The 26,362-nt window shown below is 40.2% G+C and overlaps 1 protein-coding gene across 2 annotated transcripts in view; it reads left to right on the top strand.

The window, feature by feature from the left end:
- cdhr2 (cadherin related family member 2) overlaps positions 1-26,362 on the top strand; it is a 139,205-nt gene that overhangs the window by 99,774 nt on the left and 13,069 nt on the right. For both annotated transcript variants that reach the window (XM_087995380.1, XM_087995378.1), the window contains 8 exons: positions 539-696; positions 5,606-5,708; positions 12,881-12,969; positions 13,063-13,146; positions 13,522-13,599; positions 17,934-17,994; positions 21,483-21,604; positions 25,478-25,591. In XM_087995380.1, the coding sequence (XP_087851506.1) occupies positions 539-696; positions 5,606-5,708; positions 12,881-12,969; positions 13,063-13,146; positions 13,522-13,599; positions 17,934-17,994; positions 21,483-21,604; positions 25,478-25,591 (809 nt within the window). The remainder of the gene's footprint in view (positions 1-538; positions 697-5,605; positions 5,709-12,880; positions 12,970-13,062; positions 13,147-13,521; positions 13,600-17,933; positions 17,995-21,482; positions 21,605-25,477; positions 25,592-26,362) is intronic.

The raw sequence follows: 26,362 nt of genomic DNA, 5'->3' as shown, positions 1-26,362 counted from the left end.
TGCTGAAGCCTTAAAATAGTTGAACTTGATCATGAGTCCTGAAGGTTGCAGGGTTCCGAATTGGAAAGTGAGACTATTCTTTTTGCATGCATTGTGCTTAGCAGAAGCAGTGCAGCAAGCCCGAGAACAGAGATGTTGGTCAGTGAACACAGTGGTGTCTTGAAGTGGCTCTTTAGGATTTTAATCACCTACAGTAAATCTTCTCTGAGCCTTCCTTGAACTAAAAGAGAACAGCCCTATTTTCTCCAACCTATTCACATAACTAATTGTTGGAACCATTGTAGCAAATAATATATGAAGTCTAGCACTTTTCTTGTTGATTTTTAATCATTACAGCAGGAAGATATTCTTTGGCTGCTCGAATTCTTATCAAGTGTCCTACAAGTAACTGGTGTGGAGATTTGAAGCTGGATTCCGGCAGTGTACCATATAAACGCTATGCCTTATTACTCTGGCTACTGAAGTCACTATTAAAACTAAATGTCTGTAAACAACAATTGATAAATAAGATTAATTAATGCAAAGCCTTTCTTTACAGGCAAGCGACAATGACACTGGAAAAAATGCAGCAATTGAGTTTTTTGTTGTCAAAGTTTTATTCATCTTTTTGGATGGACAATCAAACAATTTATCGCCAGATATATTTGAAGCTTCAAGATCTATCCTTATCGATGGTGAATACACAGCAACTATCAAGTAATGTCAATTTATGTATTATTTCAAATCATGAGTGATCTAAAGACAACAATGCAGATTACAAAACCTCAGCAGTACACCTGAAATGACAGTAAAGGAAATTGTTGATGGCACAGCTAGGTCATTCTTCTATGACTAAAAAACAACAAACAATTTTCTACACTTGTTTGTGCTGTCCCTGAACTAACACAACCAGCAGCCAGGAAGGGAAATTGTGAGGTGTCTTATTGGACTTCTGTCTGGTTTCTACTCTAATATGTTTCTGCTAGTTGGCAACAGTTGTAATGATAATGGTAATTTCAGGTAGGTAAATACTTCCTTTCAGTCCTTATTCGGGTGAGTGCTCACAATTGTGGACAAACACAACTTGCAAATTCAGTATTGTAAGGTGATGGCAAGAATCCTTGGTACTGGAATGGTCAAGCTTATAAGAGTAGCCATGATGTGGAGTTGCTGCTGTTGGACTGGGATGGACAAAGTCAGACATCACACGACACCAGTTATAGTCCAACAGGTTTATTTGAAAAATCACAAGCTTTTTGGAGCGCAGCCCCTTCATCAGGTAAAGTGAGAAAGAAGAGCACACAGACACAGAATTTATGGGTAGAGAGATCAAAGGCAAAGAGGTCAAAAAATGATACAACTGGTGTGAGTGGAGTGTTCAATAATAAGTCTCTGCAGGTAACCAAGAGTGGTTGATGGTGTGAGTGAAGTGTCAACAACTGAATAACAAGTGAAGGGATGACCTATAATCCGATTAAGTGAGGCAGAGAGATTATAAAAAGTTAAAAATAAAGTAGTGCTGGAGACAAACTAAATGACTGGGATAACATGATAGATTTAAGAGTCACATACCAAGGGTCTAACCAAAGTAATACATAATCCAAAACATACAAACTAATTAAGGTAGAGAGATCATAACAAGTTATTAAGGTGAGGCTGTCAAAACAGAACAGTAAGGAAGATTTCACGGATACAGAACAGTGTGGTGGGGTCACATCTAGTGAGACATGAACCCAAGGTCACGGTTGAGGTGGTCTTCCTGAGTATGCAACTTAGCTATCAGTTTCTGCTCGGCGATTCTGCATTGTTGTGTGTCTTGAAGTCCACCTTGGAGGACGCTTACCCAAAGATAGGAAGCTGATTGTCCAACTGGAAAGGAACATTCCTGTCTGGCAATTGTTGCACAGTGCCTGTTGTCGTAGCACCTGTGTGGTTTTGCCAATATACCATGCATGAGGGTATCTTTGCTTATAGCGAATGAGGTAGACAACATTGTCTGAGTCACATGATTACCTGCCATGTACATGGTAGGTGGTGTTCCCACGTGTGATGGTATTACCCATGTTGATGATCTGACATGTCCTGCAGAGATTGCTGTGGTTGGGTTGTGTGGTGTTGTGGTCAATGTTCACCTGAATGCAAGGTAGTTTGCTGTGAACAATGGTCTATTTAAGGTTTTGGCAGTTATTTAAAGGCTAGAAGTGGGAGGGGTAGGGATGAACTTGGCAAGATGCTTTTTGTCATCAAAGACATGTTGAAAGCTGCGAAGAACATGGCATAGTCTCTCCGCTCCAAGGAAGCACTGGACAAGGAAGGGTACTCTATTGGTCTTATCCTCTATCGGTCTTCTGAGGAGGCCTTTGCAGTTTTTTGCTGTGGCACGTTGGAACTGGCGATTGATAAGTTGAGCATTATATGCTATTCATCTGAGGGCATCCGGTGTCCGTCGCTTTCTTCCTCATTTGAGCAGATGCTGTGTATGTGCAGAGCTTGTCCTTAACGGATGGTTTCTTTAATATGTTTAAGTGGAAGCTAGAGAAGGACAGCATCATTAGGATATTTGTGGGCTTGCGTTAGAGAGAGTTACTGAGGTGTCTGTCTTTGATAGAGATGCATGTGTCTAAGAGTGAAACTGATCCTGAAGAGTAGTCAATGGAAATTCTGATGGTGGGATGAAAGATGTTGATGTTGCTGTGTAGTCATTTCAGTGACTCCTCGCCATGAGTCCAAAGGAAGAAAATGTTGTTAATGTGTATGCATATAAATTATTGATAAATTGTTATGATCTCTCTATCTTAATTCATTTGTATAGCTTAGGATTATTTATTACTTTGGTTAGACCCTCAGCATGCGACTCTTAAACCTATCATGTTATTCTAGTCATTTAGTTCGTCTCCAGCACCATCTTATTTTTAATTTTTAAAAATTATCTCTTTGCCTCATTTAATCGGATTATAGGTCGTCCTTTTGCTTGTTATCCAGCTGTTGACACTTTACTCACACCATCCAGCATCCTTGGTCACCTGCAGAGACTTATTATTCGATATTCCACCCCCACCAGTTGTATGATTTTTAAAAAAAATCTCTCTGCCCTTGATCTCTCTCTGCCCATAAATTCTGTGTCTCTGTGCTCTTCTCTCTCATTTCAACTGACGAAGGAACTGTGCTCCGAAAGCTTGTGATTTCAAATAAACCTGTTGTACTATAACCTGGTGTTGTGTGACTTATTAGGATAGTCATCTTTAAGGTTGAAATTTGTCAGAGTGGTAGTTGCCTTGAAGACAGGTTGGCAAATAATGGGTATCATTGACTCTGCCTGGCCATATTTATCAATGGCCAATCAGCTGTTATGTCAGATGTTTTGTGAAAACACTCTATTCGTGATTCTTTTCATTATGCCATATGAGATAAGGCTTGCCAGGACAGTCAAATGTAAGTGTTACCCAATTGGCTGAACCTAAGATGCCAGCATACATTTTCCAGATCCAAGTTTATATCTAATAGTCACTGCAAGAAACTTCCTTCTCAGAATGTAAGTCAACAGAAAACTCAGCACAAAGTTGTACTCTTTAATGTGATGGTATCTGTCGCTATCATGCAGAATAGACTTGTGTCAGAATAGGCTTGAGTTTCTTGTAGGAATTCTGTAGCACTGAAAGATGAGCAAAGCAGTGTAAGGTTGCAGACAGTAACACCATTCTTGCAAACACCTTATTTCACCTTCAGCAACCATCAAACATTGTTCTGCAAAATCTGTTGTCTGCAGCTTAGATTTCCTCTCTCTTAATTTTGCTTGCCTTTTCTTAGTCCAGTAAACTGTTTTGTCAAAATTCTGGTGATGGCTGGGGATGCCTTTGAGGTTCTCCAAAGATTTACAGAATATTTGTTAGGTTATTGCGATATCATCCGTTATTGTGTTCTCATCACTTTGAAATTCACTAAAGCATAATTCTCACCATCGTTGTGCCCATGTCCTGGGGATCTACACTTGATGCTTTGAAATATGTTTCTGAAAGGATTAAGGAAGCACTTTTTTCTGGAAGTGTCTGAGTAACATCATACATTGTGATGACATCACAGCTCACATAAAAAGGCAGCATTCAAAAGACTTGAAGAGAGACCAACATATTACTGTAGAGTGCCTATGTTTGCAAGTATACAATAAACTAGTTTCTGTTAATTATGTAGTCACAACTAGTACACCCAAAGTGCAAATAGCCTCCATCCCAATCCTTTGAGATGAAGGCAGCCCTTTTGGAGAGTTAAGCTACTCTTTTGGTGAGGTAGAGGGAAATATTTAGGAAAGGTAAGGGGCCGTTTGGAAGTGGTCAGGTGTCCTTAGAAATTGTTAAAGATATATATGAATGTGCAATAAGCAATGAATAAATCCATTGAAACAGTCAAGCTGATTGAAATTGCCAAGGGAGTTTTCAAGGCCATTCTCAAGGGAGTTATCAACAAAGTTATCAAGGGAACTGCCAAGCTTTAAGGTTTTTAATTGTCCTTCCAGTTAAACTTTTGAAAAACTTCCTGCAATGTCAATAAAAAAAGCTTGCTATTGAACTGTCTCAAACCTGAAAGTTGTTATTAAGTGTTTTGATCTGCATGACTTGATTCCACAATCTGCCATTATCAGAGTAGGATACCTGCCAGTTCACAGCTTGACTGAGAATTCCAAGTGCTTGCAAAGTCTTTGACGTGGGCCTATGAATGCCAATACTCATTTTTATAAGAGATTAGATAGTGAAATGTAGTGATATTTTAAAATAAATCAGTGATTCTTTTACAAATAGTGAATTCATCAATGGACACTTCAAACTTTATCTTATTTGACCTCATCATGTGTCCTGAGGTCTACTCATGGTGCATATTGGCTCAATGATATGGAGGCCATAAAGGAAAAAAGCTGGAGTGTAATAGAAATGGGCTGGCTTGGAAGGTTGGAGCGGCCATAAAAGATGGATGGGGGGGATGCTTGTGTAAAGTGCATAGATTGGCATGCATGGGGCATGTGGAGAGTGGTTGGGAGAGAACAGGGTGTGGGCTGGAGAATCAGTTTTTGTTTTACTGTGTCTTTATGTATCGCAGCCAAGGCTAGCCATGTCACAGATTGCCTTTTCACCCAGTAGCCCCTATGGCTGCCTTCCAACTCTTTCTAGGCCAATGCCTGTAACTCCTGTTAGTACTCACTCCTGAATGAAAATCCAATTGGCCAGGATCACTTTCTCCCTAAGTCAGTTTGCAGAGGCAGGAGTGATCCCAACTTTGCGCTCCTAACTTGACAGGATTAAATTTCTCTTTTCTTGTTGTTACCCCACCCTTCCATTTTCTTGCGGCAGACATTGAATGTGATGCTACCAGGAAATAATCTAATTAAAGTGAAGTATGCAGAAATTCTGTTTTGGTATTGCTTTCAGGAATCTGTCTACAGTCACATCTCTAAAATAACTTTCATTTTTATTTTAATTTATCAATCAGTTTTTTGAATGTCATTTATTCACTGATGTTTGAATTGTTGACATCCTCTGAATGCACAGCAATGCATAAAATTATGACACATATCTCATTGAAGAAAGATTTTAACATACCTTACCTGATGATATTAAAATAGTGCTTTGATTCATAGGATTAAATCATCACTAGACAAAACATTGAGAGGACAATACAAGGTAACTGTAGAAGCAAGAGATGGAGGCAATCCCACTTTATATGCAAGCAGTGATCTAGACGTAAGTACTATTAAGATTATCCAGTTGTTATAGAATCTCTTTCAACTTTTAATAACTACTCTCATTGTTGAACAAACATAGCATGAAAGTCAACTTGGTCCAAACAAAAATAATAAAAATCAAATGGTCTTCCGCTGTCATCCTCCATTCAGGCAACCTGCAATTCCTAAAATATGGATCCCATTTAAATGACTCCTTGATCTGTCTCATTCCATTAATTACCCTGACCTCCTATATTACATGTCAAAAATTACAACCAGTATAATAAAAGATACTTCAAAATTGCAAGGCAACAAGAGGCCTTTTTGACTGCTATGTTTGTTCATATTGGCTGATCTATAGATCAAAAACCTTTTGCACTTTAGATCATTTAAGAGCCACAGCATTAATTCTGGGATTGTATTTCTTCATTTCTGGATCTGCCAGTTATTGAAAGGGAACCATTTCAAACTCAACCATTTGGCTCTTTAATGCTCCATCAAGTGAGTGAAGGATACACTGCCTGTAGTCCTGCTCTCTCAGTAGACAGATGACTGGTAGTGAGTTAAACTTGTGTTGCCTCAGGTGAGGGCAGGATTGAGGAGGCCGGGCATTCATGGTGACCTGAGCTGGTAAAGAAGTTGATCCTGTAGTGTTGACATCACTTTGCATTGCATGCCATCCAACTGAGCAAAGGAGTCACTGATGCTTTGCTACATGAATTACCAGTTCATGTAATTCCATACAGTCCATGTGAATAAATCTGAAAGGAGAAAGTGAGGACTGCAGATGCTTGAGATCAGAATCAAGAGTGTGGTGCTGGAAAAGCACAGCAGGTCAGGCAGCGCCCGAGGAGCAGGAGAATTGATGTTTCGGGCATAAGCCCTTCATCAGGAATGAGGCCTGTGGGCCGGAGGATTGAGAGATAAATGGGACAGGGGTGGGGCTGGCTGGAAGGTACCTCGGAATGTGATACATGGATGAAGGTGGGGGTGAAAGTGATAGGTTGGAGAGGAGGGTGGAGAGGATAGGTGGGAAGGAAGATGGACAGGTCAAGATGACAATGCCAAGTTGGAGACTCAGGACTGGGATAAGGTGGAATGAAGGGAAATGAGGAAACTGGTGAAATCCACATTGATTTCGTGTGGTTGCAGGGTCCGAAGGCAAAGGATGAGGCGTTCTTCTTTCAGGTGTTGGGTGGTTAGGGAGTGGCAATGGAGGAGGTGCAGGATCTGCATGTCCTTGATGGAGTGGGAGGGGGTAGTTGAAGTGTTCAGCCAAGGGCGGTAGGGTTGGTTGGTGCAGGTGTCCCAGAAATGTTCTCTGAAATGATCTGCAAGTTGGCGTCCTGTCTCCATGATGTAGAGGAGACCACATCAGGTGCAATGGATACAGTAGATGACATGTGAGAAGATACAGGTAAATTTCTGTCGGAAGTGGAAGGATCCTTTGGGGCCTTGGATGGAGGTGAGGGGTGAGGTGTAGGTGCAGGTTTTGCATTTCTTACAGTGGGAGGGGAAAGTGCGGGTGGGCTTGTGGAGGTGGGGGTGGGGGTTTGCGCGTGGATCTGACAAAGGAGTCGTGGAGGGAATGGTCTCTCCGAAATGCAGATAGGATGGGGAGGGACATATAACCCTGGTGGTGGGGTCTGTTTGCAGGTGGCAGAATTGGTGGAGAATGATGCAATGCATCCAGAGGTTGTGGGGGTGGAAAGTAAGGACATGGCGGTTCTGTCCTTGTTGCAATAGGAGGGATGGGGTTCAAGGGCGGTGGTCCTTGCTACAATTGGAGGGGTGGTGCTCAAGGTCGGAAGTCCTTGCTGCAATAGGAGAGGTGGGGTCAAGTGCAAAGGTCCTTGTTGCAATTAGAGGGATGGGGCTCAAGGGCAGAGGTCCTTGCTACGATTGGAGGGGTGGTGTTCAAGGGCAGAGGTCCTTGCTGCAATAGGAGGGGTGGGGTTCAAGTGCAAAGGTCCTCGTTGTGATTGGAGGGGTGGGGTTCAAGGGTGGAGGTCCTTGCTACATTTGGAGGAGTGGGGTTTAAGGGCGGAGGTCCTTGTTGTGATTGGAACGGTGGGGTTCAAGAGTGGAAGTCCCTGTCTGCTCCCAGGAGAGCCAATTCCATCATAGAACATCCCAGATGGCCTCCTTTTTCAAAGACCGCAATAGCCCCTCCCAGGTGTCGATGCTTCCTCCAGTGCATCTCCTCCACTTCACACATGTCTGCCCTTGAAACCCAACCCTCCAATCGCAACAAGGACAGAACCTCCCACCCCGGTCCGCACCTTACACCCCATCAACTAACGGATACATCGCATCATCCTCCACCAATTCTGCCACCTGCAAACAGACCCCGCCACCAGGGTTATTCCCCCCCCGACCTCTATCTGCATTTCAGAGAGACTATTCCCTCCACGCCTTCCTTGTCAGATCCACACCCACCACCAGCCCATGCCCCACTCCCGGCACTTTCCCTGCCACGCAAGAAGTGCAAAACCTGCACCCACACCTCACCCTTCACCTCCGTCCAAGGCCCCAAAGGATCCTTCCACATCTGACAGAAATTTACCTGTACTTCCACACACGTCATCTACTGTATCCATTGCACCCAATGTGGTCTCCTTTACATCAGGGATACAGGACGCCAATTTGCGGATCATTTCAGAGAACATCTTTGGGACACCTGCACCAACCAATCCCACTGCCCCGTGGCTGAACACGTCAACTCCCCCTCCTACTCCACCAAGGAACATGTAGGTCCTGGACCTCCTCCATCAGTATTCCCATCACTCCCCCACTCCCCGTGCTCTGTCCCTGAAGGCCCTCTCTTTCTCTCTCTTAGCTCTGCAACTGCAGGGGCGTCGCTGTGGATTCAGTCCCTGAGTCACAATCCATGGTAGGGGGGTTGCATTCCCTCAGGATTTCTCCCCTGCTGCTGCACACCCCCTGGCCCGCCTGTGCCAGCATCAGCCAAGGGTTGAGGTGAAGCACAACACAGGCTGCAGGATTCCTGGTGGAAGCATTGCCAACAAATTGGTGCCTTCACTTCATTCAGTCAAATGGATTTCTGCTTGGTTGGGGTGGGGTAGTAGTGTGCCAGAGGAAGAGGTAGAGGGTGATACAATTAAAACATTTAACAGGCATCTGGATATGAACAGGAAAGGTTTAGAGGTGGCATGATGACTCACGGTTACTACTGCTGCCTCCCAGAGCCAGGGTCCCAGGTTCGATTCCAGCCTTGGGTGACTGTCTGTGTGCAGTTTGCACATTCTCACTGTGTTTGCGTGGATTTCCTCCGGGTGCTCCGGTTTCCTCCCACAGTGCGGATTAGGGTGGATTGGCTATGCTAAATTGTCCCATAGTGTCCAGGGATGTGCAGGTTATGGTGGATTGGCCATGCTATAAATTGTCCCATTGTTCCTGGGGATGTGTAGGTTTGTTGCATCAGTCAGGAGTAAATGTAGGGTAATGGGGAATGGGTTTCGGTGGAATACTGTTGGTGGGTTGGAGTGGAGTTGTTGGGCCGAAGGGCCTGTTTCCACACTTCAGGGATTCTATGATATCACCAAACCCTAACTACCCGATGCTTAGTGGAAGAATGCCTCAGCTTCCGCCTTGGGACCCTGCAACCACACAGGATAAAATATGGATTTCACCAGTTTCCTCATTTCCCCATCTCCCAACCTATCCCAGTCCCAAGCCTCCAACTCGGCACCGCTGTCTTGACCTGCCCATCTGCCTTCCCACCTATCCGCTCCATCCTCCTCTCCGACTATGACTTTCAACCCTACCTTCATCTACCTATCACATTCGGAGGTTTCTTCTCCTCAGCCCAACCCCCTTCCCACTTATCTCTCAGCACGCCCCCACTCCGGCCCACAAGCCTCATTCCTGATGAAGAGCTTATGCCAAACACATCAATTCTCCTGCGACTTGGATGCTGCCTGACCTGCTGTGCTTTTCCAACACCACACACTCGAATAAATCTGAAAGAATGTTGGGGGAGAACTTCAGCATGTTACAATCTTTGTCCACAGTTGTGGAATAGCAGTGAAAAGAAACTTGAAAATCAATGGCCTGCACCATCTTTGCTTGAATTTGATGCACTGCTAAATTTATCTTTTTTTAGGGAGCTCTGATAGTCACATGAAATAAGTGCAGTCTTTTGAAATGAGTGGCCTGCATTTGTTTTGAGAACAATTTGCTATGTTTATTGAGTCGAGGTAGAGTGTGCACTGTTCAATATTTGACTATAGCTTTTGCAGATGTACAGTGGTCCAACTTGTAGTCCTAAAAGCCACTGACCAAATATTCCTCTGTATCCACACTAGCAGTGAGCTGTTGCTGACCTAGTCCCATTTAATTTTCTTTTTTAAAATTTATTCACGCATAGGATTTGATCATTGCTGTCTGACCAGCATTTATTGCCCATCTAAAGTTGCCGTTGAGAAAGTTGTGGTGAGCTACCTCCTTGAACCACTGAAGTTCATGTGCTTTAGGTAGACCCACAATACCCTTAGGGAGGGAATCCCAGGATTTTGACCTGGCAGCAGTGAAGGACCGGCAATATATTTCCAAGTCAGGATGGTGAGTGGCTTTAAGAGGAATGTGAGGGTGGTGATGTTACTATTATATCTGCTGCCCTTGTCCTTCTGGATAAACGTTGTTGTGGGTTTGGAAGGTGCTTTCTAAGGATCTTTGATGAACTTCACAGTACATCTTAGAGATAGTACACGTTGCTGTTACTGAGCATCAGTTGTGGAGGGAGTGAATGCTTGTGGATATGGTGCCAATCAAGCTTGCTGCTTTGTCCTGGATGGTGTCAAGCTTCTAGAGTTCTGTTGGAGTTGCACTCATTCAGGCAAGTGGGGAGTATTCCATCACATTCTTGACTTGTTCCTTGTAGATGGTGGTCAGGTTTTGAGGAGTCAGGAGGTGAGTTTACTTGCTGCAATATTCCTAGCCTCTGACCTGCTCTTGTAGCCTACTGTACTTATATGATGAGTCTAGTCGAATTTCTAGTTAATAGTAACCCCTGATGTTGACAGTGGGAGATTCAGTGGTGGTAAAACCATTGAATGTCAAGAGGTGATGATTAGATTGTTTCTCATTGGAGATGCCATTGCCTGGTGTTTGTGGTGTGAATGTTCTGCCACTTATCAGCTCAAACCTGGATACTATCCAGATCTTGTTGCATTTGCACATGGACTGCTTCAGTATCTGAGGAGTCATGAATGGCGCCAAAAATTGTGCAAACATCCCCAATTCTTGTGACAGAAGGAAGTTTGTAAATGAAGCAGTTGAAGATGGTTCGACCTAGGACATTACCGCGAGGAACTCCTGCAGAATGTCCTGGAGCTTTGATGACTGACCTTCAACAACCACAAGCATCTTCCGATGTGACACGAATGACTCCTATTAGTGGAGAGTTTGCCCCTTCCACCTGATTTTTGTTAGGTCTCCTTGTAGCCACACTCAATCAAATATGGCCTTGATGCAAGGGCTGTCACTCACATGTCATCTATAGAATTCAACTCTTTTGTCCATATTTGTACCAAGGCTGCCATGAGATCAGGAGCTGAGTGGCGCTGGTCGAACCCAAACTGGGCATCAGTCAGCTGGTTGTTACTAAGAAAATGCTGCTTCTGTCACTTTACTGATGATCAAAAGTGGACTGATGGGACAGTAAATGGCCAAGTTGGATTTGTCCTGCTTTTTGTGAACAGGACTTACCTAAGTAATTTTCCACATTAGCGAGTAGATGCCAGTGCTGTAGTTATGTTGGAACAGCTTGGCTAGGGTGCAGCAAGTTCTTTAGTACTATTGCTGGAATGTTTTTAGGTTTCTTTATAGCATCCAATGCCTCCAGTCATTTCTCAATGTCACGTGGAGTAAATCAGATTGGCTGAAGACTGATATTTTTAATGCTGGGACCACTGGAGGAGGCTAAGATTGATCATCTACTCAGCACTTCTGTCTAAAGATTGCTGCAAATTCTTCAGTCTTTTTACTGTGAGTCCTCCAGCCTTAGCTTTTGCACTGAAATGCTGAGCTCTTCCATCATTGATGATAAGGATATTTGTGAAGCTTCCTCCTGCAATGAGTTGTTTCATTGTCCACCATCATTCACAACTGGATGTCTCAGGACTACAGATCTGATCTGTTAGTTATGGAATTGTTTAGCTCTATCTATCAACTTGCTGCTTATGTTGTTTGACACACAAATAGTCCTGTCTGGTAGTTTCACCAGTTTAGTACCTCACTTGCAGGTATGCCTGGTGCTGTCCCTGCCATGCCCATCTGCACTCTGCATTGAACCAGAGCTGATCCCCTGGCTTGATGGAAATGGTTGAATGGGGTGTCTGCTGGGGCAAGAGGTCGCAGATTGTGCTGGAGTTCAGCTACTGTTGATGATCCACACAGTTCTTCTTGGCTGCTAAGCCTTGGTCTTGAGTTGCTAAATGTGTTCAAAGTCTGTCCCATTTAGCGCATTGATAGTGCCACACATCATGATGGAGGTTATTATCAATGTGAATGTAAGACTTCATTTCCACAAGGACTGTGCAGTGGTCAGTCATACTGATACAGTATCAGTATGGACAGATTCATCTGCAGCTGACAGATTGGTGAGGATGAGGTCAAGGAGTTTTTCCCTCTTGTTGATTCTCTTACCACCTGATGTAGACCCAGTATAGCAACTATGTCCTTTCGGACCTGACCAGCTTAATCAATAGTGTTGCTACCTAGCTACTCTTGGTGGTAGACATTAAAATCCCCCATACATTTTGCATCCTTGCTACCCTCAGTCTTCCTCCAAGTGTTGTTCAGTATGGAGGAGTACTGACTCATCTTCCATTCCCTCAACTCCCCATGACTTACCTAAGTATTGTAACCAGCTTAAAGCTGACAGGAATTTGTCAGGCTTTCAACAGTGACCTGCATGGAATTGCTTGATTATCACTTACAGCTTAGTGATCATAAGATAAGGTGGCACTAATATATATATCATATGTCTTTCATTTGTATATATATATATACAAAACCATGATAGTGAGGTTGGTGATGATAGTCAATCTGCTTTGTGATATCAGAAGATGGCATAACGGTAAGATGAGAATGGAGCACAATGAAAATTTGAATAAAATAATCAAAATTATTAGATTTATTTTGCATATTGTAACACTTTTTTTACAGTTAATTACAGTTGATGAAAGTTACAAGACACAGTTAGAGTTTAGTACAACACCTGAAAAACTTCAGAAAAATATGAATGAAATAATTGCGTAAGTTACCAAGCCATTCATCAAAATAAATATTTGCTACACTGTAATTTATTTCCTACAAATCTTTAAATATGAAATTAATTCTGTTTATAGGTTGCTTCGGGAAGCCACAAATTCAAATCCATATGTGGCAAGTGTAACTGCTGTCAACAATAATAAAGTACAACCATTAGCCAGGTATGGCATAAATATTCCAATGCTATTTCAGTGAAAGGTGCATTATTTATTTAATGCATTGCTAGCATTGATTAATGCATTGATTATTATTGTAGATTGGATCTCAGTAAAAATGTTTATACATTTTGCTTTAAGATTTTTAGCAGATGCTTGACAATCAGACATAAAGCACATTTATGAAAATTTCTACTGGCTGAGATTTCAGATAATGCAGTGCAATTAGAACTATATTCATTTTTTTAAAAAAGTTACAAAAAAATTAAGCTATTTTTGCAATTAAATAATGTGATAAAATAGTTTTGAACTTGTTTTATTATATTAATATTTTGAACAACTTTGATTATTAAATAATTGGAAGAAATAATTTTCTTACAGACAGGTAGCTAAATCTATAATGGAGCTGTATTTTGTATATAACAATGGAACAGCTATTCCTCCCGAGGACATCAATAGGTATGTCTTTTTTAAAAATATTCTTTTAGTGTAGTTAAAGTTTGTCAAATATTCTGTATAAAGGGGAAGAGACAGAGATTGGCTAGTAATCCATACATTCTGACTCGGGGCTTGTTGGCAAACTATGCTGTTTCCCTGTTGGAGTTGGATTGTGGTAAGAGGGAAGATGGCATTGAAGGAAGTAAGAGGAACAATGAGCAGTGCAAAAGGAAAAGGAAAGTAGAATTGAATAAAATTGGGGGGATTAGAGATAGAGTAAAAGAAATGTTTAAAAATGGAAATGAATATTACTTGTTTTTCTTATTTAGATTACGAATCAACCAAATGCAATTTTAAATGTGTTCAAACAAAAGCAAAATGCATTCTGTTTAATGTAAATAGTCAATATATTTCTTCAAGAAGCATAAGTGTGCGATCTGCCTAGAAGTTTGGAATCATATTTTTTCCTTCAAGGTTATGCTTAGCTCTTCAAACTTTTATTTAACAAATGTAAACCCTTCACCAGCATGTGTAGTCACATGGTTTACAGCATGAGGTACTGTTCTGCACATCAATAAGATGATTATCCTTCTCTCTTTATGTTGTTATGGCCTGCAATGGTTTCCCATTACCTCTAAATGACTTCTGTTGGACTCTGGTAGGTTTCTGCAAATCCTTTTATCTTTATTATTGTAGATAATACTGTTCTCTGTAAGTACATCTCTTACAGATACAAAGCATCACATCCTTTTTTTCCCTAGATCCCTGAACATGACTGCTGATGCCACTGTTATGTCATGTTATATATCACCAGCTTATTATCATATCCTTTCTCATTGTAATACACCATTGTTTCATTGTCCCAGCACAATTTAAAGGAATATTCGTTCCAACATTCCAACCTAATATTTTTCACATTAAATACACCTGCAATCAATGATATTTTCAATAAACAGTCGGTAGCTGCTTCAGTTTTTAATGCTAATTTGCTTTGATTAGTTTACTAGTTGACATGGTTGAAACAAAATTGCTTTGTGAACTGATGCTCTAAAACAGCTTATGTAAATTAATTAAACAAAATTGCCAGGCGCGAAGATTCTCTCCATTAAACATTTTGTACATTTTACATTTTAGTGAAGTGGTAGTGTATTAATGAAATTGCCTCCATTATTAATATTTAAATATTTATAGAATAATGAATACAGCTGCAAGTAACTCACCTTCTGACTCATCAAAGCCTGTTCAACATCTACAAGGCAAAAGTCAGGAATCTGATGGAATACTCCCCACTTACCAGTTTGGGTGCAGCCCCCACAACACTCAAAAGCTTGATACCATCCAGGACAAAGCAGCCTGCTTGATTGGCATTACATCCACAAGCATCCACTCCTTCCACCACTGACGCACTGTAGCAGCAGTGTGTACTATCTACAAAATGCACTGCAGAAATTCATCAGAGGTCCTTGGACAGCACCTTTCAAACCCACAATCTCTTCCATCTAGAAGGAGAAGGGCAGCAGATATATGGGCACACCACCACCTTTGACTTCCCTCAAACTCACTCACCATCATGACTTGGAAATCTATCACCATTCCTTCCCTTTCGCTGGGTCAAAATCTTGGAATTCCCTCCCTAATGACATTGTGGATCAACTACAGTGAACTACAGTGGAACACAAAGGCAGCTCACCACCACCTTCTCAAGAACAACTGGCGAGGCAATAAATGCTTGCCAGCCAGTGATGCCCACATCCCACAAAATGAATAAATAAAACAAATTAGTTATGGGAATAACATACAAAGAATGACTTAACAAAAATCTATACTACGTGTCACTTCATCCTCTGTGCAAGAAAGTACAATTTATGGTTTAGTTTCTATGTTTAATGCAATTGGCAGAACTGTGTCCAAAATTATGTTAGTATTGAGAAGGATTTCCATGTCTTGAGTTTCTGCTATGGTCAAGTTAGGAGAGGTGAGCTGATTCATTGACCTAATCCTTCATTGGTCACAAAAGAAAAGCTTGAATTTAAAAAGGGAAGTGATGTTGTCAATTTTAGAAAAATGCATAATGCACTTATAATCAGATCATTTGTTGCTCAATATCAAACACATCAGCTATATTCCGTTAGCAACAGTTAAATAACTAATTTATTGCAAACAAAGTATACCCAAATGAAGATTTAAAGATTATGAACAAAACGCTTAAACTGTACAAATATATGCAAGTAGAATTTTTTTGCAAAGTCACACAGACACATGAATGCATGCATTCATACACGCAAGTGTTACCTTAAAACCACGTTGGCAAAATAGTAGTTACATGTGGGGCAAAGAATCATCTCCAGAATTCCTAAATGTTGTGGTGTCACCAAAGTAATTTTGCTCACAAGCTGTTGGCAGTGGGGTGTGCCTTCAAAGGATGAGGGGTGGCTGACTGAAGTTTGGAGATAATGGTGATAGATTCTGGATTCTCATTTAAGATTTCTCAGGTTGCAATAATTCCTTTACACACCCTCCGCTTGTGTTAAAGAGGTATTCCAATGGGTTTTCAACTTACAAACTTTGACGGTTTCTGAGAAAGAGACAGAGAGGTCAAATACTATCGTCACAGACAAACTATCCCTTGGGCTATTTGTGTTTAATCTAAAAGTTTTATTGCAACTTTAAACTGAGTCATGTGACTTCTTCTGAAAGCATTGTAGACTCTGTGGCTACAGGCAAGAACTTGTGTTCCTTTTAGATCCACCACTTATTTCTTGCTTCAGCCTATTTCGTTTGCTTTGCAAAGTGTTGTTTCCAAAAAGTCCTAGATATATCTATATGTTCAGTCACTGACATTCTTCAGATTTACATCTTTATGAAACCATTTAAAGTAATTTTCCTTTCTCTGTATGCAAAATTTGTCAGGGGTTGGCTATTCTCTATTGGCTCTTTTTGTGGTGGGATTATTACGATAAAATGTATGCCCAACCCACTTCCTTCCCACCCACCTTTGAACACACTAATATGGGAGCTGGACACCAAAGTTGACACACAAACATATGTAAAGAAGTAAATCTCATAAAAATTCTGCCTCCTTTGCAAAAGCTTCCAGTTCTTCACATTTAAATATCTAGTCTTGAAAGCTTCACCAGCTCAGACTGCCTCAATACCTTCAGAGTCCACCACCAAGAGTGGATTGGCAGCTGAACTGACAAAACTGGTCAAGGACTTAAGATCATTGCTGCACAATTGAATCTGCAAAAGCTGGTGAAGGAACCCAACTAGTGGTAAAAAATAATTGACATCAGAGTGGTGCTGGAAAAGCACAGCAGGTCAGGCAGCATCCGAGGAGCAGGAAAATCGACGTTTCGGGCAAAAGCATTCCTGATTTTCCTGCTCTTCGGATGCTGCCTGACCTGCTGTGCTTTTCCAGCACTACTCTGATCTAAACTCTGGTTTCCAGCATCTGCAGTCCTCACTTTTGCCTAGTGAAAAAGAATTGAACCCATCTGCACCAATCTACCTGCCATGGATATATCTTTTTAAGGACAGAATCAATAGAAGTGACCACTGCACAGTCCTCATGGAGTTGAAGTCTAATTTTTACATTGAGGATTCCATCTATTTTGTTGTGTGGCATGAATGGGATAGATTTTGAACACAGCTAGCAATTGAGAGCAGAATTGTACTGCAATTCATTTCTACCACTTCTTGGCCCTCAAATATCCCTCACTCAGCCATTAACATCAGGCCAGGGGATCAACCTGGTTCAGGAGACCATGCCAGAGCAGCACCAGGCATACCTAAAAATGAGCTGACAACCTGGTGAAGCTCCAAAGCAGGACTGAAACAGCAGAAGTAGTAAGTGATAAACCAAACAAAACAATTCCATACCTAATGGATCAGATCTAAATTCCTGCAGTCAAGGAGTAAACTTTGAATGTCATTTCCTGGTTTGCGGTGTTAGAAATGCAGCGCAGCTGAGGTTTAAATATTGGACCTATGGTGTCAATGCAGAAGGTTCCAGCAGCAGCCAGCAAATGGTTTGACTGCAGGAAGAGTGCTATTGAGCTCGGGTGCATAATTAATGAGGTTAGCAGCAAAAAGTTGCTTGAGAAAAACTGCCGTGACCTACAAATGGAAATCGTCCATGAAATTCACCAAAAATAACATCTAGCCAAACAATGGGAAGAATCAGCCCTTTAAATGTTTCTCTGCACAGATGCTACCTGATTTGTTTAGCTTTTCCAGCACGTTTTGTTCTTAATTTTGGATTTCCAGTAACCACAGCATATTACTTTTGTGCCATTTTATATCATCCTGTTGATTTCCACATTTTGCTCACCCTGCCATAATTTGTTCCATTTCAGCATACTTCAGTTTAACCCTGAGGCTGCTAGTAAGCTGATCGAGCTTGGTCTTTTGAATATTGTAAGTACTGACATCTAGTGAGGGTGACCAGAAATTTCCTCTAGCAGATAATGTGAAGCTTTTGGTTTCAATTCAAACTCCATTCCTTAGCTACTGACTCCATCCCTGACTATATTTTTAGACTAAATCAATCTGTTTGTGATGATGAGCTTTTGATCACATATTCACACTTTTACTGTGATTGCCTGTTTCCATCAAACCAGCATCACTTGACTTTCTGCATTCCTAGCTCATCTGCTGCTAAAACTCTCATCCATGTCTTTGCTGCCACCTGATTTGCCTACTCCAACATACTCCTATCTGGTCACTCACATTCAACCCCCTGTAAACATGAGGTTAACCAAAACTCTGCTTCCCATGTCTTGCTTCACACTAAGTTCCTTTCAACTCCTATGTTGTCTGAAATACATTGGTTGCCAGTCAAGCAAAATCTTGATATTAAAACTCTTGTTCTTATTTTCAAACCCCTCGATTATCTGTCTCCTCCCTATCTCTGCAATCTCTTCCACTTTGACTAACCTTTGAGATATCTGTGTTCCTCCATTTCTCATCTCTTGAACATCCTTAACTTTAACTGCTTCATATCAGTGGCCATACCTTTGGTTGCATAATCTCTGAAGTATGGAATTCCACCCCTATATCACCCGCCTTTCTACTTTAAAGCCATGATATATAGGAGCAGAATTAGGCCATTTTCTCCATCAAGTCTGCTCTACCACTTGATTATAGTAGACCTGTTTCTCAAGTCCATTCTCCTGCCTTCTCCCCGTAACTTTTGATCTCTTAATAATTAAGAACATATTTATTTCTGTCTTAATTGCACTCAATTACTTGGTCTACACAGCCTTCTGTGGCAATCTGTTCCACAGATTCATCAGCTTCTTGCTGAAGAAATTCCTCTCCATCTCAGTTCTAAAGGGTGACCCCTTCACTCTAAGATTGTGCCCTCGGGTCCTAGTCTCTCCGACTAGTGGAAACATCCTCTATACATCCATTCTATCCGGGCTTCTCATTATTCTATGACTTTCAATGAGATCCCCCTCATCCTTATAAATTCCATCAAGTACAAACCCAGAGTCCTCAAACGCTCCTCAAGCACTTCATCCCTAGGATTATTCTTGTGAACCTCCTCTGGAAATCCTTCAATGCTAGCACATCCTTTCTTAGATTCAAGGCCCAAAACTGCTCACAGCCTGATACAGCTTCAGCAGTACATCTCTGCTCTTGTAATCGAGACCTCTTGAAATGAAAGCTAACATTGCATTTACCTTCCCAACTGCCAAATGAACCTGCATGTTAACCTAAAGAGCATCCTGAACTTGGATTCCTAAGTCTCTTTGTACTTCAGATTTCCGAAGTCTTCCTCCATTTAGAAAATAGTCTTTCCCTCTGTTCTTCATCCAAATTGCATAACCTCAGAATTTTCTACATTGCCATTTCTTTTTGCATGATCTCCCTCACAAACTACAGGGTGAATTCTACTCTAGGTTCCTTTCACCTTAAGCTTCCTAATCAATCTACCTCATCATACATTACCAAACACCGATTTGCTTGTTCCGTAGTGGACTCTACCACAAGCTGCTCCAAAAATAATCTCATACACATTCCACAAATTCCTTTTCTTGGTTTCCCAGTCCACCTACATATTGATGACTGCATGATTATTGTAATATTGTCTTTCTTATATGTCTTTTATATTTCCTGATTTATTTTCTGCTCCACATCCTGACTACTGCTCGTATACATACCTCCCATCAGAGTTGATTATTCTTTGCAGTTTCTCAATTCTACCCACCCAGACTCTACATCTTCTGACTCTTTATTGCTTGTTATCGGTTCAATTTCATTTGTTACTAACAAGGCAACTCTGCCCCTTCTGCCATCTGCCTGTTCTTTTAATAGGACTTGAATATTTGGTTTCCAGCCCTAATTTCCTTGCAGCCACATCTGTGATGCCCACAACACTGTACCCACCTGTTTCAATTTGCACTACAACCTCACTTAACTTGTTTTGTATACTGCCCATACACAAGTACAGTACTCTCAGTCCTCATTGACCATTCCCTTTCTCAGTTGTTCCTGTAACTGCTGTGCTTGAAGTTAGATTCCACATGATTCCATACTCTCTGTCCTTTTACTTATTCTGGAAACATTCATAGCCTCTCCTGAGTCCTCCCCATTTTAACAATGTTAAAGTCCTGTGGCCTTGATTTACCATGAATTACACCATCAATTTGTCTACTGTATTCCAAATGCTTTGTACATTAAAAGCCTTTAAATTTGTTCTATTATTGCGTTTCTCTACACTTTTATGGTTTCTTGATACAATGTGACATTCACACACACTCTCCCTTCCTTTCATTTTCTGTTAACAATCAACCCCATGACTAAACAACTTTTCCTTTACCTTTGCTTTTATACTTTTTCATTCAACTGAATCCACCCCTCACTATTTCGTTTAAAGCCCTAGTTATATGATTTGCTAGAATTCTTATCGCAGCATGATTCAGTTGGAGTCCATTCCATCAGAACAGCTCCCTCCTTCCCCAGTACTGGCGCCATTCAAATCTGTTTCTCCTTAATCTTGGAGTCACATGTCATTAATTATGTTGACTGAGGTTGTAATCTGGAGATTATTACTGTTTTGTTCAGTTTTTTAATTTCGACTTTAGCTGCTCATTTTCCCTCAGCAGAAGCTTCTCCCTCTTTATACCAATATCATTGGTAGCTACATGGACCATGACAACTGGATATTTCCCTTCCCACTCCAAGTTCTTTTGCAGGCCAATTGAAGTATCCTGAACCTGAGCACTCTAATGATATTATCCCTGAGTACAAGTATGTTGCTTTTTTCTCCCTGCTCTTGAATGGCTTCCTGTTTGACAGTTCTCTGATCAGTTCTCTGATCAGTTTACTCATCCTCCCTCCACTGCTGCTCTCGACTACACAAGCAGCAAAAATCTCAAACCTGTCAGACAAGCTCAAGGGCTAATGCTCCTTCAGTATTACCTTCTGGCACCCTCTACCTGCTTCGCTTGTAGTCACATACCCCTGTACTGGAGAACTGACTGAATTTGAGGTAGTTAATCTAAAGGGTGTGACTGTCTCCTAAAACATAGCGTCCAGGTAACTCTTACCTTCCCCAATGTATTGCATGGTTCATCAACTCTAAGCTGAGGTTTCTCAAGCAACCATTACTTGCTATTTTCCACCTTTAATACTCACAAAATCTACCTAAACCGGTAGTGTAACCTAAACAAGTATATGCAGCTAAGTGTTAATGTTCCTCTGAAGTACCTTGGGACATTTTATTATATTGTTGGTTAGTCATTGAAATCATTATTTGGATTTATCTTCTGATCATCTCCATGTATTCTTTCATACTATTTAAATACAACACAGGATTATTTTTTGGTTTATTTGATATAAATACAACTAATTCCATTGTTAACATGAAGTACCTAATTCCTGAATTTTGTATCTTTCAGAAAGAAACAACTGAATCTAGTAATAATGAAAGATTGTCTGTGGCTATCATCGGTGGGCTGGTGGCAGGTTTCGTTATTTTGTTAGCCATCATGGTAACTGCTCTGATTTGCAGTCGAGCAAGGTATTTGCACAATCATCACACAGAACATCTGTGAAAACCACTATCTGTATTCCTAAGAAAAGGCTTAATTTATAGGCTCAGCAATACCTCAATGAGTTTATTGAATAAGTATTTGAGCAGGTTTCAGAATGGATCTCTACTTTTCACTGAATTACTAACACCAGCAATAATGGAATGAATTTTACACTTAGCTAATTTATGCGTCTCCAGTTGTATAGAAGTTCAAAACTTATATATACTCTTTGGATCCATTAGCTGTGGAACTGGTCTCATTACATGACAAACATTGACAATTTCCAATCCAAATTGATAATTGGGGTTCTAAGGTACAATTTGCATATTAGAAGGGATCCACCATCTGAAATGTGGTCATGCTATGGCATTCGGTTAAAAATGTTATTGACCTCTTAATTAGCACTGACAAGTAGTTAGGCTATCGTTATGTAGCAGTCAAAATATTACTAATGGCAAGTTATTAATGTTGGAGATCCATTTGCTCAGTTGGCTGGAAAACTTTTTGGGAGGCAAATTGACACCAACAGCACCGGTCCAATTCCCATATCAGCTGAGGGCCCCATGAAGGATTCTCCTTCACCTGAGGTATGGTAACACTTAGGTTCAACCATCACCAGTTGTCTCCCTCCATTGAGAGAGCAACGTATGACCTGGTAGGACTATGGTGAGTCTACCTTTTAAAATCAAGCAAAAGAAGTGAATATTGAGCACCAAAAAAATTGTAAAAATGTTTTATATTTGAGCCTTTTGAGGGAGTTAGTATATTGGTGGATATTGGAAAAGCACTTGATATTTGTATTTATTTATTTCCATTTTCAAAATGTTTTTCCAAAGTGTCAGACAAAAGACTCCTACTGTCCTCCAAAAATGTGAAAAACTGAAGTGTCAAAATCTGTTTTGGCCAGGGTGGCACGATGGCTTAGTGGTTAGCTCTGCTGCCTCACAGCACAGGGTCCTAGGTTCATTTCTGGCCTCAGGTGACTGTCTGTGTGGAGTTTGCACATTCTCCCTATGTCTGTGTGGGTTTCCTTCCACAGTCCAAAGATGGGCAGGTCAGGTGAATTGGCCATGCTAAATTGCCCATAGTGTTAGGTGCATTAGTGAGAGGGTTGGTGTGGACTTGTTGGGCTGAGGGGTCTGTTTCCACACTGTAGGGAATCTAGTCTAATCTCTTCTCCCCACTAGATTGGGCTGGCAAGAAAGTCACAGTGGTTTCTCTGTGCAGGTTTTTGACTGAAATGACATTATACAGCGTCACTTCATCTGAGCCTAAATTGTTTTTGTGACCCTTTTGGCTAATCAGAAGTTAAAATAAAAAGCTGTGTATCTTTTTGGGATATCACTGGGAGAAACTCCCTGATGATTTCAACTGCCTTCCCACACAATGAGCAGGGGGATTTACCATTAATAGTTCTATTCTTTGTATGACCTGGTTTTTCTGTTAGGATTTAGAAGTGTATATAGTGTTCCATACACATAATGAAATGTAAAATTACATTGCCATTTCTACTGCACAAAGCTACTTTAAAAATGATCATCTAGGAAATAGTAGGTGATAACTTCCTGACTCCCAACTGTGAAAATATGCTTCCAGACTGCTGTCTTCTGAGCACATACAGGCTGACACAGGTGCAATGTTAAAAGTGTCACTTTGTAGTGATTAATTATTATTCATATACTAACACCCAAGAAGACAGAACAATCTGTCAACAATAGTTAGGACTATGGTTGGATGATCTGAAGATATTCTGACTATAACATATACATGTATTCAAGTAGGTTACAGAAAGTAGACTCAATTCAGATTCCAAAATTTTCCTGATTACCCTTGAAATCCTGCACTCTGAGTTCCCTACATCTGGGCAGCTGGCCTATTTTCAGTAACAGTTGTCCCTTAATGAAATAATTCTTTTAAGAATAATTTCAATTCAAATCTATTTTGTAGAAGGTATTTGGCCATTGCATTGAATCTAATAGATATAAAATGTTTAAAATAGCACAGTTTTCATTTTATATCTCATGAGTTCTGAAAGTCTTCAGGACGATTTTTCCAAAGTCATTCATTGAATTCAGTATCTCACCCAACTGACTATTCTTCGCATAAAATCTTAGAGTACTTGCTTATAAGAGCATTACAGATCAGAACCTTAATGAGTCATTTACTTTTAGTATCTATCCAGAGTGAAAATAAGTTATTAACTCTTCATTCAGCCATCTAATTAACCTGAAATAACCTGAGGCTTTTGCATGGAGAATACATATGTTAGATAAATATATAACATTACATTTATTTACATTAAAAGATATTTACCAGTAATGGGTCCATTGTATTTTGATCTATTTGGAACCATTTTTCTTTTCTAAGCTCCATGGTATATCTTTGTGTCACATACAAATTTAAAAAAACAGTTCCCTTTCATCCAGGTGATTCATTAAAAATAGTGAAAAACAACATTAAACAAATTCTCTGTGGGCTTCCATATTGTCAATTCCTGAAACAAATCGCTGTTATTGATAATGCAGGGCGCAACCTTATTTAGTAGATTTTTGTATGACACTTTGGAAGAACATTTTGACAATAAACATAAGCAATGCAAATATCAAGTAGATTTCCAATATCCACCAATGTACTAACTACTTTCCCAGAAGGCATGCTGAGATCCGTTGATAATGACTACTTTGTCAAGGTGATTGTATAGTGCATCTCTAAAGAATGCTTTCTAGCAACTTGTTTACAACTAAAACCAAATTGTAATTTCCCTGTTCTGACTGATATAGGCACATAAAATTATAGAGTACATTGTTAATCTGTGGAATTGACTTCAGAGTAGATGCCATACAGCTGACAGTCTGGCTACCATTGAAGGTTCTTCAGTGAATATTATCAGGGTGGCAACCTGATCTGTTTTGAGGTCCTCTCTTCTAACAGACTATATCTGCATCCACTTTGAGACTTTCAATCTAAACAGCTTATGTTGTATTGTGGATAATTTAGCATCATCTCCTCCGTAAAGATGGTGCAAAATAACCATTTAATTCCTCATAAGATCATAGAAATCAATTCAAATCTTCCCTGAGTAATCCTTCAATAGCATAATACAATCCTTAATGGTGCTCTGAATCCCAAAAAAGACTTTTATGTTACTACCAAGATTTTAGTTATACTCCTCTCCAGTGTACTATAGACAGTTATGATAGCAGTTTCCATTGCCTTCAATTGGGTTTGATACCCACATCTGTTTTTGTGCTTATCCCAATTTGTCCACAGAAGGAGGCTATTTAGCTCATCTTGCCTGTGCCAAATATGACCTGTTAACCAGTTTTGTTTTGTATTACCAAGTGCCCTTTTAATACTAGGAATATACTTGGTCTTTTTCCTCAGAAAGTTATTATGAAGGCATTGCATTTTGCATTGTGTTGCTGTTACCACTGTTTGGTTGGATTATGCAATCAATTTTGTTTAACATTTTAAAAATCTTGTATTAATGATATGACATTTTTATCTCCACTATTTATTATCAATAGGGTTGCCTCTCAGTCACTTTCACTCAAAATTCAAGTACTACAATTTTTCCAGTGTGCCCTTCTCGTTCAAAATTAGCCTCCTGTCTCCTTTCTGCCTCACTTCTAGGGCTTAAGTATGTTCCTCATCCCTGACAGACCAAAACTGATAGTGACTACAGATCTGTTGACACTGCTTAAGATCCTGTTTTATACTGTTGCCACCCTGATAGTGTCCACTGGAGACCCTACAATGTATCTTTCACTCATAGAAGACAGAAATTGATATAATAATAACATGCATATGATCTCTGCTGCTCACATAAAAATAATCTTGTTTGAATGTTCACTCCACAGTTACAAACGAAAGATAAAATCAATAACTGCGATGAACACAGCTAAAACAATTACAAGTGATATACTGCAGAATGGGGCTGTTGTTCCTGGTACAAACAAATATACTTTGGAAGGGTGAGTAAAGAAAAACTTCAATAAAAATAACTTTTGCAACGGAAAGAGGAAATACTTATATTCTATCTAAAATTCAGAAGTCACCTCTTTTTGAATAATTTATACATTTTGAATGCTGCATTTTCTGAGAGTGTATAAATATTTGCGGGAACAATTGTGTATGTTACTTTTAACTAATATTCTCCCTCTTCCTCCCGTCAGGACTTAATGTAACAAACTCTATGTTTCCTCAGAAAGTTATTATGAAGGCATTCCATTTTGCACTGTGTTGCTATTACCCCTATTTAGTTGGATTATGCAATCAATTTTGTTTAACGTTTTAAAAATCTTGTATTAGTGATATGACAGTTTTATCTCCACTATTTATTATCAATAGGGTTGCCTCTCAGTCACTTTCACTCAAAATTCAAGTGCTACAATTTTTCTGGTTACTACTGTCAGGTGAGAGAGTAATGGGGAAGGTAGTGGCTTAATGGTAAAGTTATTGGTTTAGTAATCCAAATACCATCCACCAAGTGTTGGAATTTCAAGTTACTTAATAAGGTCAGAAATGTAAAAACCGGTTCTGATGATTGTCATAAAAATCCATCTGGTTCATTAATGTGTTTTAGGGAAGGAATCTGCCATCATATCCAGTCTGATCTATGTGTGGCTCCAGAATTAGCAAACATAGTTGACTTTTAAATAGCTTAAGAAGCCATTCCTTCCTTCACCTTGCCAGTGAGGCCCACATTCTATGAAAGAAAATAAATATATTCATATCAGAATTAG

Source organism: Chiloscyllium plagiosum, unplaced genomic scaffold (genome assembly GCF_037043375.1).
Source record: "Chiloscyllium plagiosum isolate Xiang-an unplaced genomic scaffold, Cpla_swu_hap1 HiC_scaffold_16, whole genome shotgun sequence".
Taxonomy (NCBI): Eukaryota; Metazoa; Chordata; class Chondrichthyes; order Orectolobiformes; family Hemiscylliidae; genus Chiloscyllium; species Chiloscyllium plagiosum.
The sequence above is the reverse complement of the archived record's forward strand: the minus strand, read 5'-3'. Positions and strand labels throughout refer to the sequence as shown.